General features: G+C 41.6%; 2 protein-coding genes across 2 annotated transcripts in view; both read right to left on the bottom strand.

The window, feature by feature from the left end:
* Window positions 1–5825: 5825 nt before the first annotated feature.
* Window positions 5826–7600, bottom strand: dkk1b (dickkopf WNT signaling pathway inhibitor 1b). The gene is made up of 4 exons (XM_076298926.1): window positions 7316–7600; window positions 7042–7183; window positions 6786–6920; window positions 5826–6589 (listed from the first exon to the last, which is right to left on the bottom strand). Exons 1-4 carry the CDS (start codon window positions 7511–7513, stop codon window positions 6333–6335), a joined length of 732 nt encoding a protein of 243 aa, XP_076155041.1. The 5' UTR covers window positions 7514–7600; the 3' UTR covers window positions 5826–6332.
* A 3015-nt stretch (window positions 7601–10615) lies between these two features.
* The window catches only part of prkg1b (protein kinase cGMP-dependent 1b), a 152161-nt gene continuing 146741 nt past the window's right edge, over window positions 10616–16035 (bottom strand). The window contains exons 11-18 of the mRNA XM_076298049.1: window positions 15068–15207; window positions 14803–14892; window positions 14380–14521; window positions 13837–14000; window positions 13167–13289; window positions 13016–13078; window positions 12852–12918; window positions 10616–12463 (exon numbers count right to left, since the gene is read on the bottom strand). Coding sequence (XP_076154164.1) covers window positions 12365–12463; window positions 12852–12918; window positions 13016–13078; window positions 13167–13289; window positions 13837–14000; window positions 14380–14521; window positions 14803–14892; window positions 15068–15207 — 888 coding nt within the window. The 3' untranslated portion in view covers window positions 10616–12364. The remainder of the gene's footprint in view (window positions 12464–12851; window positions 12919–13015; window positions 13079–13166; window positions 13290–13836; window positions 14001–14379; window positions 14522–14802; window positions 14893–15067; window positions 15208–16035) is intronic.

Raw genomic sequence — 16035 nt, 5'->3', positions numbered from 1 at the left:
CTGGCCTGCCATCTGAATACTAAGACCAACCTAGTCACCCTCTCATTCTTTTCTTTCTTTCTATCTATCTTTCTTTCTACCCTTCTTGACATTTTCCATTTTCATTTTCTCTGTGGTACAATGTAATATGGGTAGACGGTGGGAGGCCATTTGCCTCAGCCCAGCCAGCCAGCCTTATCCAATTTCAATCTCCCCGGGAAAGCCGACTGTTTCTTTGGGGGAGCAGGGAACAGAGTTGTCTAGTCTCCTTATTGCTATCATTTCCTCAGCATAAGTTTATGTACACCTGCAGATACATAGCTCCAAGTTGATAGGACACAGAGAGAAAGAGAGAGAGGGAGGGAGAGAGAGAGGAAGAGAGAGAGAGAGAGAGAGAGAGAGAGAGATCTGTTTGAAGCCAAGTGTAGGCAGAGGCACAAGTTCTTTGTACTGTTCTGCTGTAAGTGATTATGTGCCCGAACAAAAAAAAATGACAGGTATAGATTTCACTTTCCCAGCTGAATGACCTGCCTGGCAGCTCTGTTTGATAACTGCATGAAAGGCGCACTCAGGAGGTACATATTTGGAGGTGACAGAGACGTCGGGAGATGTCGTTTGACAGCCGAGGAGTCACCGTGGAGTCGTGTAACTTTTTGACAGGACGTCTTAATCGAGAACATCTGCTACAAAATGTTGTACTTACGCTGATGACAGATGACAAATTTATAATTTATCTCTAACATATCTCTGCTCCCCCTCCCCTTTCCAGTGTCATAACTCAGAGGAGAGTTATAAATCTTCAAAATAAGATTCCAGATAACGGGGGAAAGCTATATATGCAGCTGATGTTTTTGAAAGAGTTAAGGGAAATCGAAGAATAAGTATTCCACTTTTTAGAGGCAATTTCCATTACGCAAAGAACATTAGACTGGGACAATTTTTGATAATTGTCCAGGAAGCTGAATGATTTAAGTGTCTTTGTGGACTAAACATTTGGTCATGTTAATAGGATTTTGATGTGGCTTATGTAACAAGCTGGAAATACTACAGACAACAAGCCATGAAATTTGTGCGGGACTTAAGAACTTAAGTACCCTCCTCCCTTTTTTTCTGTGTGATTTATATAACAATGAAAAAAAAAGTATACCAAAGTGTAAACAAAACTCTTAGTGCTCATCACAGTTTTGCTTATTCGGGGATATTTGCAGAGATTTGTTAACTGGCTATTTGGTGTCTGTTGGCCTAATGCTTCTTAATCCTCCATGTCCTTTGGACTCCAGAGACAAATCCAGTAAGCAGAGTTGCTGGAAGGTGGCTAGAAGCTCCCAACAGTCTGTGGCGGGTTTTAATCTCTCTGACTCTGCTTGGCTTCTATCCAGTCCACCTACTGTAACTTCCCATTAGAGGACCAGTTTCTCCAAAATCGCTCCCATCTCTGACGCCTAGCATCATTACAGTTGGATCTCCTTGCCTGTAATTTTCTGTCACCCTGGCTAGTTTGGAGTGGGGGTTGGGGGGGGGGGGGGGGGCATATTAAGAGTTTGGTTCCAAAACGCTATATCCGTTTAAAAAAAGTCATGTTATTTAATTGTGTATATCAGGTAATATCAATAAAATCGCAAATGTGTTGTTTTGATTGAGTAAAGATAAATCGAATAATAATACCCAATTACAGTTCTAATGAAATGACTTGTAAAACAAAATGTAAAAAAAATATTTATACATTTAAAATGGAGGATATAGCGTTTTGGAACCAAACTTTTGTCTAGGGTCATTCAGAGGAAAGTGTTTTGAGTTGTCACTAGTTATGATGACATCCTACACTACGGAGCACAAAGATGTTTTCAGGTTGTCTAAATTAGAATTAGAATTGTGGAAGTGTTGAAGATGCTTCACAAAAATTTGACATTGAGGAACCATTGAGAAGGAGGTTTAGTTTAAATTCTAACTAATTTAGTTACAATTCTAGCTTCACTTTTTCTATTAAAATGGGTGTGCATCCTTTTCAAGGTTGTTTTAGTGAGGGCCTGGAGACTACATGAAAGGAGACACCACTTGTGTCTCTGAATGGGTATTCAGAAAGCGGAAATGGTGATTTAATTAGTGATTACTGCTATTGCCAGTTCTCTCTTTTTTCTCATCAAGCAAAATGTCTCCATTCCTTTGATGAGCACATCTGAGGGTGCTCGTGGTTGGTAAAGGCAACAATTTTGCTGCTCCTCATTGGCAATTATCTTCAGTCGTCAAAATTAAAGACATGTTCTGTGACATCTTCATCCATGTTCATATTACACGTCCGTCATGTGTCTTCAGGAGGATCTGGCTCAGTTGGAGCCATTCTAAATCAAGCACTAGCATGCTAACATGCTAGCACACAGCTTTTTTGTGTGTTAGCCAGGCTATGTTAGCATCTCGTGTAGCCTACCACTGCTGCACCTGTTTTTGACTCCTCTCAAATTAAGTAATTACAGGCAGTAGAAACCAAAGATTCTAGAACAGAGCATCTAGAATCTTTGGTAGAAACCTTGCTTAAAGACCACCCCCCCCAGCCCCAGTCGTAGTCAATGAGATGAGGGCGGAGGCCTGAGAAGTTAAGAAGAAGACGAAAGACTATTGGTTAGCAGGTGGATCCAGCTGGCTGATTACATCTCTTTTATTCTGGTAAAGGGTTTCACTGTGCTTTTATTCCAGTTATTACAGTGGCCCTGCTTTCCTGTGGGGCTTCCCACATCAAATGGCGTGTCTACTTTTAATGCCATCAAAAGGGTGAATCTAAAGAGGTAAATAGGGCAATAGTGAATAACCTAAACTGAAATGTAGGCCTATGCTTAACCAAATGCCTAAACTAAATGTATACCGAAGGTCTACCTAAACTAACACCAACATGTATTCCTAAAAAGCACTCCTCTTAGTAAGCTTGGTTGTTTATGCTAGAGACACTGTAAATTAATACACATTTTCCTTTATGGTTAGATTGAATTATTGGCCAACACAGAGTTCAATTATTTCAAGTTCCAAGATGATTCCCCACAGTCATGTTTATCTGTTTTTACTTAAAAACATGATTCATATGACTCAGAAAGAACAAAATCAAGCAAACAAGTGCTCAACATGTTTTCATGTATGTTTATGCCTAAAGCCATTCCAAAGCCTGCACAATATTACAGTGAAGTTGTAAACCATTAAAGGGGAAATGCTTTACTAACTAAGTCATGGTCATTTTGCATTAATATGTTTGTGTTTTTCTTTCCTCCAGTCTGTTCATTGTCAGGCCACAGTTACTTAACTGTTTGTCAAAAAACTACTATGTTCTCGTAAGTGTTGACTGATTCCCCAACTTCAAAGTGAGCCCAGCTTTTGAGGCAGTCTGCAAACATTCACACTGTCCCGTTCGGTGGCTCTCAATTGCTCTGCTTTTCTTTTACAACACCCTTCTCCTCAAATCTGCCCCCCACCACCATCACCACCACCACCACCATCTCACATAGCATCAACAATGAAAGGGAAATCCATACTTTCATGTGGATGTTTTAACGGATTAGTTATGAATGAATGGCAAAGGTTTGCCCCAGTCATAGCACACTTAGACGCACGCGCGCACACACACACACACACACACTCTCACACACACACACACACACACACACACACACACACACACACACACACACACTCAAGCATGGCAGTTCAAAAAGCTTCTGACCTGCATTGGCATTTGAACAGTGTCTCCCACCTCTCTACTACTCGACCCCTCTATCTTTCTCTCTCTCTGTCACACACAAGCACACACACACACACACAGACACACACACACACACAGACAAAGCAAGAAGAGGGTTCCCTTTGCTCTATGTGCAGATGGGAGTTTTGTGTTTCTTTGGCACCATTGTGCCGTGTGAGAGTCCATCCACAGATGTTTTGGGTCCCCCCCCTTGCCGCCATCGTGTTGACAAAAGCTGCTAGAACATTCCCCAGCCGAGAGCATGTATGGAAGTGGGAGACAATCGCAAACTGTATATCCTGCGCTTTGAAATGCCTATATGTCTGTGCCTTTTGGCTTTTGTCTCTCTTGACAGCTCGAATCAAAGCCTGAGAGAAGCCTGTAGTTCCTGCTTGTCCACAGAGGGATGACATAATGGGAAAGTAAAACATTGAAGACCAAAAACAAAAAAAATGGAGGAAACTATGTTGACAAATTACTTTGTTGACTTATTTCCATCCCGAGTTGACCTATGAGATACTGTACCCACATCAAGGAGAAAAAAGGCACAAGTTGGACAAGTTAGTGTTCTGATGCAATGTTATCGCATGTAATCATGTTTTTCATATCAGTTCCATGAAGAGACTGAATTTCCCAAGTAATTTATAGTCTTAAAATCAACAGCCTGCAGTGCCAACAATTTGCAGTGTTTTTGTTTTTGGGACACCATGTCACTCTGTTGTCAGTTATTTCTCAACACAAATCATCCTGAGGGGGCTCCGACGATTCATATCTGATCTCTGGAGGAACAGTGGAGAAACAGACGATGAGGTTTCACAGTGCGCTGCTCTGTAAAGCTCATCCATATGGTTTCCAGAGAGGATGGAGCTGTGTGTTTGAGACAGGGTGGTGTGTGTGTGTGTGTGTGTGTGTGAGAGAGAGAGAGAGAGAGAGGGAGAGAGATAAAGTGTGTGTGTGAGAGATATATAGAGAGGCAGAGAGATAAAGAGAACATGACTGCTTGTGTGTGAGTATGTGTAGAAGTGTCTGTCTCTCTCCATGTGTGTGTGTGTGTGTGTGTGTGTGCTGGACCCCTCACCTGTGGGAGATACCCACGCATTCTCTTTAAAGTAGACATGAAAGTCCATAAAGAAGTATGGCTTGATTAGATTTGTGACAGCGAGCGTATGCTGTCATGCCATACATCACACAAAATTACTTGACCCAGAAGGAATCCCTCACGTGAAACGGAAAAAAACCCAGCAATTCTGCCCTTTCTCTGTATGTACTTGGAGAAAAAAAAACACTTGCCATGGATAATGTAAATCATTCTAAAGAATGTGGCTGCTTACTTAGAATTTCCCACCTTGATGAGTCACAATTTCCACTTCTAACAAATCTTCCCTCTTTACTATCTCTATCTTTAACAGGGCGCTATCTCCAATCTGGACACCTTCTAGAGGCTTCCTCACCTGTATTTGATCTTGGGGGTGCTGAACTTTGATGTGAAAGGCCATGGCCGTTGGTGGGGCCTTGTAAACACACCACCTGTTGTCAGTGTGTTTAAACCAAAGACTTCTAGTTTCTTGGAAAGGAGGTGATGTGCTGGGAATTAAACGCTGAGCATTGTTGGGGTGGTGGCCATCCTGTCTGGCTTCATATTTAAAGCGTAGCGGAGTCACTGGTAGACTGTATATTATCTCCTGCTTTAATCATGGTAGTCACTGATGCTCCATGCTGTCCAAAATGGCACCTCGCACGGGAGACTTAATGATGGGAGCAAACTTCACTCAATCTTTTTACAATTTCTGCTGGACCGAACTTAGAAATAGACGTTCTTTAGACTAACTAACTATAGATATGCTAACATCTAAAAATAGTGTGTTATGCAAAGTGCGGCCTTGTCTTGTTTTTCCGTTACCTCGCATCTGACCCTGATCTGACTCAGTTGGTTTTATCTTGACCTCCAGTTCTGGGCAAAACTGTGAAGGCCACTATTTCATTCTTCACAATTGTGGTTCTTTATCTCACAGATCTATTGAGAGTTGTGGGCTATGTATGCATTGCGATTGTATAGATTCACCAAGATTTCATCACAAATAGGAGGACAAAATAAGCAATGCGGTTTTATATGTCACTTAAACTTTAGACTCTTTATTTAAAATAAAAATAGACATTTTATATCAGATTCTATATTTGTAAAATCACATGTTCTCAGAAAAAATACAATAGTTAAAACACACACACACACACACACACAAACGCACACACAGACACACAAACCCACAAATGATGCACCTTCTCTTGAAAATAGCTGTTTTGACCCAGAATGACCAGTTTAGAGTTAAGTGCCAACATCAGTATGGTATTTACAATATACAGTAATTTACTGCAATCATGTCTCAAGTTCCACAGCGAAACAATCATATCTACTCTGCAATAAAGTAAATAACAAAAACAAATAAAACAAACAAACTCATCCAAACAAAACCAACAGAGTATCCCTTTCAGAAAAAGTCTCTTCAGCGTACTGTTCATCAAATTGTGAATAAAAAGAGTTCAGCTTTCAGAGAGGCTCAACTCTTCAAAAAATGGCACCCCTCAAGATAAAGAAATCCCATGGTCCACTTGCTCCATTCCTTGTGTCCAGAGCTCAGTGGCGTTGGCACGTGTGGAGGCTCCGCGCTGCCTTACTGTTGTGCTGCTCACCCCGCTGCGTCCGACAGGACAGGCCCTCGGCGCAGTCACACCTCTGGAAGATCTCCAGGCCGTGGCTGCCTTTGCGCTTGTGCTTGGTGCACACCTGGCCCTCCCTCATCACCGGCTTGCAGATCCGCGACCAGAAGTGCCTGGCACAGCAGAAGCCCTCGGCACAGTCTGATGACCTCAGACAAGTATCACCCTCTTGACCTGAACAGGCATTCAGAACAAACCTTTGTTAGGGACCAGTCGGTCAGATTCACCCTCAACTATTCTTACGGACAGTAAATAAAGCATGCAGTGTAGTAATTTTACTAAGGAGTAATATTATTTGTAATAGTGATATTAAGGCAATAATATTCTCAAGATGCTCATGATGCATTTGACATAATGAGAGGATGCTCACCTTTCAAAGTCACATCCTGTGGTGGTGCTTTGGCCTGCACTTCCACTGTGGAATTGTCCTCGTTTGTGGGGCTAGCCAGAACCTCCTCAATCCCAGTTTGCTGCACAAGGTCGAGATCATTGGCTGTGCACAGACCTATGTGGAGAGAAACCAAGGGCAGAGACAAATTAGGCTACATTCACACACCAAAAAGAACCACCGCTAATGTAATAAGAGCAAAACAGTGTGAAGGGAAAGGGAGGAAAACTAAACCTACCGTTGCTACAGTGATTGCCAGGGCAACACATGGCATCCCGGGTGCAGCGCTTCCTGCGTCTCTTGCACTGGAGGCAAGCGCGTCGGGAGACCAGGCAGTACTCATCTTCAGAACATTCTTCATCAGCAGCGCAAAGGACAGGCTATAAAGAGATCAGAAGTTTGTTTTTAAAAACACAGTTCGCCTCTGGAATTTGAAGTTATAACAGGAGCAACTTTTACCGGCACTGGAAAACAGCTGTTCAGCAGTGCACGAGCACCAGACGCCTGCTTACCTGTGGAGTGTCAAGGGCCAAGTTCTTAGTCCCGCTGTCAAGTGTCAGTTCGTCCGGGCTCGCGCTCACGGCGTGAGTGGAGCTCACTACTCCGGGGATATTTTTAATCGCATTCGAGTTGAACAAGACAGATCCTGCAAATGCAACGTCAATGGCCAGAATCAAGCACAAGGCAGCGGTTGCGGAAAGGCACAGCATTTTGTAGTCGTGGTATTCGCAAGTCTTCAGAGAAATAAACGGAATGTAACAGGTCCGTATGGAAATATTCCTTGGAAAAAGGTAGGTGACTCTCCTGCACTGAAGACACTGATGTGCTAACAGAGGCTTTATACATGTGCAGTTGTTTGCTTTCCCGCCCCCGGCTATGTGTAACAAAGGGGCGGATGAAATTTCAAAGAGCTGCGCGTCATGACCCATCCTACAGGAGCTAACCATTGGCAAGGGTTTCGCAATGTTTGTGTACAATTATCAGCGATCCGCCATGAGCTGACATCAAACACGCACCGCAGCCGCCCCTCTCTTAAATGGGAACGTTATTCCGTTTAGACTAGGATTACGAACCAGATAGAATAAAGTCATGTTCGTAGAGCCGAAGTTATTACGGGACTAATGAAGACATTTGTTAACTTGCACTGTCAACACTCCCGATTCACATGCACTAAATAAAAGCACACTTTGTCCAGCCTATATTTTATTTACATGCCCGAACGACACATGCTTTCAAATCGACTGAGAATGTATTTCTTGCGGTTATTAGAAATTCTGGAATCGTTTCAGCCATTTATGAATAAAATATGTAATGTTGCCAATTTCAAACAACATCAAAAGGCAAATTCCCCCATGGTTATTTTGAAGAGGTGGGGATGAATGGTTATTCAATGTTTTCTGTCCATTAGTGCTATTTGAACCGTAATTGTAACAGATGAACTTTGAAATGCACTTGAGTAAACTGGCGGTAAAGATCAAAGGCGATATGCAAATTGGGGAGAGTGGAAAAAGTTTACTGACATAATTACCATTCAGTCTAAATGCTTTAAAACAAATACAGTTGATTAGCACGGGTCGATAAGGGATTGCTGTCTCTGAAGTTTAGATGCCGTCAATTCAACGCCCATCTCCTATGTCTTATCTGATTCATCCTTCTCATCCTTATTCATAGTTGCCCTAAAGCCTCAAGCTTCACCCGTCTGTGTGTAACACTCAGTGTTGTGTAGGCCTTAAGGGTACGAGTTTTAAAAACTTTTATCCAAAGAGCATGATATGTGATCATTGGGCTAGCTGCCTGTGCGCATTCTACTTGAGCATTAGTTGTGCAGATCAATCAAAAGAATTTCGGGTAGCACACAGACCATTTGCAAAGACCATGCTTAATTGGCCATTTCGAGAATGTAAGCCTCCTTTGATAGAATAATTGCAAACAAAGCGCATTCAAAAATGCGTACCACAACCAGGGTAGCAGGGATTCTTTTCATTCTAATTGTCACCTTCTTTTTTCTCATTATCACGCCAGCTCTTCTGGTTAGCTGTTGGTAGGCGCAAAATGCACTAACGATTTAACAGTTTCAAAGTGCATGTCTGCCAAATACTTGGGATAACCTCCCAAATAAAAGGCTTTGATGTTGTTGACAGAGGTTAGTTATAATAGGCGACAACAAGACAAACGTTGAATACACTTCATTAAACGTGAATTGGCAGCATTCATCCCGGTTCTTTGGTCCCTCGGCTTTGTTTTAATTGTACATCCAGTGCTTACAGTGGTGTAAAATGAAGCTTGTGTAAAGCACCCTTTGATGGGGGCAGATCAAACAGAACTGAAACCCCATGTCTTAATCAGAGTTCGACAGGCAGACCATTTTCACAAACAGTCCATTTGCTCGGCTTTTAGAGGCTTTTAACAGACATTGTGCTCAGCAAATTCATTTAACCCAGTGCAAGGTAATCCTGTCTCACAAAAATACTTGGTCACCACCAAATCCACTTGTTCTACAATGGGACCCCCAACTTAGTCTACTCGGGTCTTTAGAGCCCCTAAGCAAGCTGAATTATTGGCCACGACTAATTGGAAATCCGGGAGACAAATATATTTTATGTAGGTGCTGTATACAATGTCAGGTGTTTCAGATGTTTTTGTATCTCCCTCTTGTGGTGGTAAGTAAATACAACGTTAATTAACATATTAACTGTTCATTTTAATTGGTCGTGTTTCGTCCCGCCTTATGCCTAGGCCTACGTGTTTGTGGGCCATGTCTCGTCTGTTCACTGAGGTAACCTATCTTTGAAAATGTTGACAGTTTCATGTTAACGTGCAGAGGGTTTTTTTTAGAAATAAAGAAAAGCGTTCAAGCTAAAATTGTCCTGTGTCTAGTGGTAGGCCAAACTAAATCAATATCCTAATGTCGGGCTAACATGATGTTGATAATTAATTTTCACTAGAAACAGGATATGTTTAAGCATTTTGGACGAGCATTCTCTTTTGCTGCGTTGGGTATGTTTTCTTTCTGTTTCTAAAAATAACTGGAACAAATAGCATTCTGGAGAATCGGTAGCTTAATGTGTTTTACTGTGCCTATTAAATTGGCAAACATCGCTCTTCGCTACTCAAACAGACTAATTTATCAAAGGAAGTCTGTCCCAACCAAGCTGTGAACTGGGGTCAAATATGTCGCCGTATTGGCCACCACCGGCTGGAACAGCATCTCTCTGATGTGGTTAGGAGACACCTGAGGATGAATACGGCGGGCATTCTCACTGCTTTATCTTAAGAGGGGGTGAGATAAGGCGTTGGCTAATGATAAGCTTTCCATCCGTAGGCTGTTGTTGGGGCTATTACATTTCTTTCCAGAAGAGAATGAGCCGGATACCATTCTATATCTAATACCAGCCACAATTATTTATGGTTGAATATTCTATGCATTTCAGGACAAATGCTTGTAAATGTTGGTCAAAACCATCCAAATTAACATGGTGTAGATGGCTGCGTTAGACGTTGAATAGCCTATATTGCTTTAAAAATGAATGTGTTGCCCACCAGCCTTAGTACAGTAGCCTAAATGCAATATATATATACATATATATTATAGTAAAGAGTACATGTACCAGTCTCGCTGAATTTATTATTATTTTTAAAAAGTACCAGTCTAGCTGAATTTAGACATCAAGAACAGTTGACAGCTAATACTGGTCATTCAGTCTCTACTTTCCCCTCTCCTGTATTCTGTAAACAGAAACTCTATTGCTTTCTCACATTGAATCAAACTGAGGCAAAAACATCTACACATTTGAAAGTTGTCTTTTATTGTAAGAAAAAGGCATATAAATAGCTGAACCGTTTATAAAAGCAAAGCAAAGTAAGGACATTTCTGAGTGGTTGGACATTGCTCATGCAGCATCGATCAAAGACAAGAAGATATTTTGGATGCCACGAAAATTTAAGGCACTTTCACTGATGCCAATAGCCATGAGGTGAACGCAGAAGTGTGGGTGAGTGGTAGGTTACCTACAAGAGGTAACATGAGGAGGAAATTGAATATTTTAAAGACAAAATTAACAAACAAAACACAAAACCACCAATAGTTGGAAAAAAAAATCATATTTTACTCTAACAAGACATTGTTCTAGCAGTATCACAAAATATCAGTACTGAATATTATTAACACAATATTTACCTCTGGTCCTACAATAAATAATAATAGTTCCTCGTTTGTATTCCAGCACAGTTTCTTCATGGGTTCATGATATGAAAATCTCCAAGAATTCACTTGTTTCTTTGTTTTATGTTTGAGTGAGGATGATATGGATATGGAGACTAGATGAAGGCCAGATCCGAACCAGAAACTAAACTAAAAAAGGGTTGAACTACAAGGATAGTTGAAATGTGTTATTGGTCTTGTAATGTAGTGTTAGGGTTCATGTAGTCAACTCTAGTATGTAATGTTTTGTCATGATGGTTTGCTGTTGAGCTAGGCTACTGAAAGTCGTTGGGTTTCACCAGTCCTCTGGTCAATGTCTGCCTCCTGGTGGTGAGCTTAGGTAGGCCTCCTACAATACCCAAAATCATTTATTTCAGACATCGTTCAAGTCTTTTCTTTTTTTCTATATTTTATACTCTATTTTATTTGAGTTATTACTTTTTAGACAGAGTTAATGTATTTTTCTAAATTAATTTCTTCCCTTGTGACTTTCCTCATTAAAAAAACAAAACAAAAAACAATCCAATATATACATATGACGTCATCACTAGTCCCCACTTAATGTCCACTGGCTTCAATATCAGGGCACAGCATGGAGACTTTATTACTCTATGCAGGGGCCAGTCCCGTTGCAAATGTTATCACAGAGTATTGCTGCTATAGCTCATGGGCACACAGCTGTACCATGGCAAGGATGTCAAGCACTCAAGCATTGTGTAGGATCAGAAAGAAAAGTGTGTGGAAATCTTTAGGAAGGGGGAAAAGTCTCCAATTGTGGGTCTCGTAGCTGTGCCGCTGGAAACAGTATTGATGGCGGCGATTGAAATTAATAAATAAGAAGCGGGCAGTCTACTTCGTTTGACTCTCCACCCCTGGCCTGGGATGAGATGGCTGATGGCGATGGGGAGGGGTGAGGATGATGAGTTGTGGTCAAGATGACAAAGGTGGCGTGATGGGAATGGATCAGTGATGGCATCCCAATGCCTCATGGATCAAGAGAGAAAGTGAGTGACAGAGAGAGAGAGAGAGAGAGCTTGAGAGAGAGAGAGAGAGATAGAGCATGGGCCAAGGCACCTGGGTCGACTCGTGTGGGCAAGTTAAGTTCTGGTTCCTTCCCCCACTCCCCCTCTCTCCGCTTTATCTCCACGTGTCCTCCATCTTGTCACTGGCGTTCGTTAGACTCGTCAGCTAAAGTGTGGCGTAGTCCTCGCGCGCACAGAAGAACCAGTCCCTCTCCAGCACACACTCAATCACTCACAGTTTTAAAAACTCTCCTGCATGGGTGGGACTGGAGACTGGTGGGTGGGTGAATGTGTCGGGGGGGATGTGTGTGCTCAGTCTCTGGAAAGGCAGGCACAGTTTAAAAGTCTGTGTCCCACCCTGAGTTATCGTCTGGAGGTGGGTCTTCGCTGTCCTCCGGGAAACTGTCAAAGTTGCTTGTGTCGGTTGGAGATGAAACCTGGAGTGCAAAAATAAATAAATAAATAAATAAGCAAGATGATTCTATAAAGCTATAGAATATTAAATAGGAATGGCAACTGATATATTTAGATAATTTAAAAATGCACTCTGTGATTCTGTTTTGGTGACTCTTGATTTCCCTTCATGCCCCTAAAAGAGGTGTGTTGATTGGCTAAGAATTGCATATGGCTCGGTCCAAGCCATGTTTGCTTCCCACAGCCAGGACTGTGTACTGAACAGCCCAAGCTGTGAGGACCAATTCACTGAATTAGATTAATGGTATATACAGTAGGCTCAGAATCATCTATTCTAGGGTGCATCTTTACTATGTTGAGCAATTGAAGATGTGTCTTGGGAATTCTAGATCTTCTACTTCTTGGACTTACCCCAGGGATGATTGGAGGAGCTAGGGTCATCTTCCTCAAGCCTTCCCAGTTAAACCCCTCAAACCACCTGAGATTTAGAGACAAGCAATGTCCATTCATTTTAGATCACATCAATAATCTTTTTTGCATAAGTTATTTGGAAATGTGTGCTACGAATGACTTACTTGTGCTTTTGGATGTCTTTGACGCCGTTTTTCAAATTTCCTAGCCTCTCCGAGGGATTGTCCCTGTGATGGATGACACACACTGGTAAATGCTTGTTTTTAACAAAAGACCACACAGATTATTTGTGTGTTATTTCCCAGACTAACACACCTGCATAGTTTCTTGATTAGGTTGCCAGCATTCTTGGTGATCTTCTTTGGAAATTCTATCATGTCGATACCTCTCAGAATGATGTTGTATGTCTTCATTGGATCAGGTCCCGAGAAAGGCGGGCTACAAGTAGTAGAGACAGCACATTAGCACCTAAATATGTACAATGTCTGAGCATGAGTGTGTGTGTGTGTGTGTGTGTGTGTGTGTGTGTGTGTGTGTATGTGCATGTGTGTGTGTGTGTCTGTCTGAATGACTGACAGAACAAATACTTGACTGTGTAGTTGTAAAACAGATATCATCAGCTAGTCATATCTAGCTCCATTTATATTGATTAGCCATGTGTGTGTCTGAATGACTGACAGAACAAGTACTTTACTGTGTAGTTGTAAAACAGATATCATCAACTAGTCATATCTAGCTCCATTTATATTGATTAGCCATGTGTGTGTCTGAATGACTGACAGAACAAGTACTGTGTAGCTGTAAAAGAGATATCATCAGCTAGTCATATCTAGCTCCATTTATATTGATTAGCCATGTGTGTGTCTGAATGACTGACAGAACAAGTACTTTACTGTGTAGTTGTAAAACAGATATTATCAGCTAGTCATATCCAGCCCATTTATATTGATTAGCATAGTACGCTAATGCTAGCACCAGCATTTACCTTCCTGTCAGCAGCTCATACATCAAGATGCCAAGGGACCAGTAGTCTGCTGAAATGTCATGACCTTTATTTAGGATGATCTCTGGTGCTACATACTCCGGCGTGCCACAGAAAGTCCACGTCTTCTTGCCAAATCCAATCTTTTTGGCAAAACCAAAATCTACCTAAAAAGATAAACAGGAGGGCTTCCTATAAGAAATCCATTCTAGTCAGTTTCATACACACAGTTTACCTTTAAGTCCACGTACAACTAGAGAGGTGACAGCCTGTCCCACTGCCTTATATGCTATTCTGAGGCATGTCTCAATGTTAGGATCTCAATTATCATTGAAAGCAGCTTCCCAAACTGTGTTTCTTTCTTTACCCTAACTCTACATTAGCAAGAAATCGAGTAGGCCAACACTTAATCAGTGAACTATTGTAGCGTGTGAGAAAGTTGCACAGCACATCTGTATAGCACATCTGCTAGAATTTCCACAGTACATAGCTTAATTCACAGTGTATGTTTTGAAAAAAAAAAACAGGCAATGTCTCTCTACTCACCAGCTTGGCATAGCCTCTGTGATCCAGGATAAGATTCTCTGGCTTCAGATCCCGGTAAATGATTCCTTTGGAATGCAGGTAAGCGAATGCTTCCACTACACAGGCTGTATAAAACCGTGTTGTGGCGTCCTCAAATGAACCCCTGCCATGTGAGAAGTATACATAGAAAGATTTAAACGAAGAGAAATATCAAATCGAAAGTTTTGATACAGCTTGGTATTTGATATTTGTCTGTGCCGAGATTAGGATTTCCTTCCTGTTATCTGCACAATATTTAATATTAACCTCCGCAATACTAGTCTTCCCAAATGGAAAGTAAGCCGTTTCTAGAATAGTCCAGAAATCCACTTGTCTGCGAAGTACTGTTGAAACATCTGTTGTACCACATGTGTGCTGAAATGTATGTGTATGTGTGTTTCTTACCTGTCCCTCAGTATGGTCCATAGTTCTCCTCCCAAACAGGCCTCCATAAGCATGTACAGGTACTTGCTGTCTTTAAACGTCCTGTACAATCTGAGATACAGGGGAGAAGACGTCATTTGGTTAAATGCTGAATTGTAATCCGCATGTGGTCATACTGTAACAGGATATACTGGTTACGCATAAAAGTGGTGTCCAATCCAATACTGTATTTGATACCTATTTGCTGTCTCATTTTATGGCATTAGACTTTAATTACGTCATCTACCTCACGATGAAGTCGGAGTGAGCCTCTTGCATGATCTGCTTCTCGGAGCGGATGTGCTCCTGTTGCCGAGTGTCCACAATGTGCCTCTTCTTCAGAATCTTCATCGCAAACGTTTTGGTCTCCTCACTTTTGAGCTGAACCTGAGAGAAGCAAAGGGAACTATGAGATACCTCATTCCAAGTCACTGCTAATAGATGAGACCTAGACCTTTTTGACATGTATTTTTTTTAAATATATTTTGGGGGCTTCGCCCTTGTTCTTGTGTTTGTATAAGTATATTTTCACTTGGTATATTTTCCAAGCCAAATACTGTTTTACTGACATCAACGTTCTGAGATCATTCAATTTTATTGTATATAAATAACATTATTATTGTAGAATGCATGTTTAGAAAGAATTAATTTATGCTCATATGTGGTAGAGCACCAGGTTATACACATACTGCAAGAAGGAAAACAACAGCCAAGACCTTCTTAATTTAGAAAGTGAGTCATAGTCTATAATTGACTCTTGGGTACTAGAAATAGCCTTGACTGGGCGAGGGCATTCTTTACATTGCGTATCCTCTGGAGCCTTAACGTGTCAGGGGTCACTTGATCTCTGAACTATCTAGTAAGGAAGTACACCGCAGGTGAACATGATGCTATGCACCAGAGGGCTACTTGTTTTCAGAGTGGCATCACCACGACTAAAATAGGCTCGGCGAGGGGATTCCGCTTCAAGTGAACGCCACTGGGCTTTTCCTCTGTGCCACTTTGGTGGAGAATTGCAAAGTCCGCATTGCGACATCGCCCCCTCACCCCTTAACCCCTCCTTCCTTTTTTGCAATCATGCTTTCTTTTTCTCTTTCTGTTTGTGTCTTCCTTTCACATTCGGAAGGAGTTCCATGTTGTTTTTTCATCTTTCCCTCCAAGTGCTACTCCAAATACTACATTGCAGCCAGGGATGTAGTGGTAAAATAAGAGGTG

Source organism: Alosa pseudoharengus, unplaced genomic scaffold (assembly GCF_046254945.1).
Source record: "Alosa pseudoharengus isolate Yale_2024_CS ecotype anadromous, Long Island Sound unplaced genomic scaffold, YU_APseudo_1.1 YU_APseudo_1.1_scf_21, whole genome shotgun sequence".
Classification (NCBI taxonomy): domain Eukaryota; kingdom Metazoa; phylum Chordata; class Actinopteri; order Clupeiformes; family Clupeidae; genus Alosa; species Alosa pseudoharengus.
This window is presented reverse-complemented; position numbering and strand designations above follow the sequence as displayed.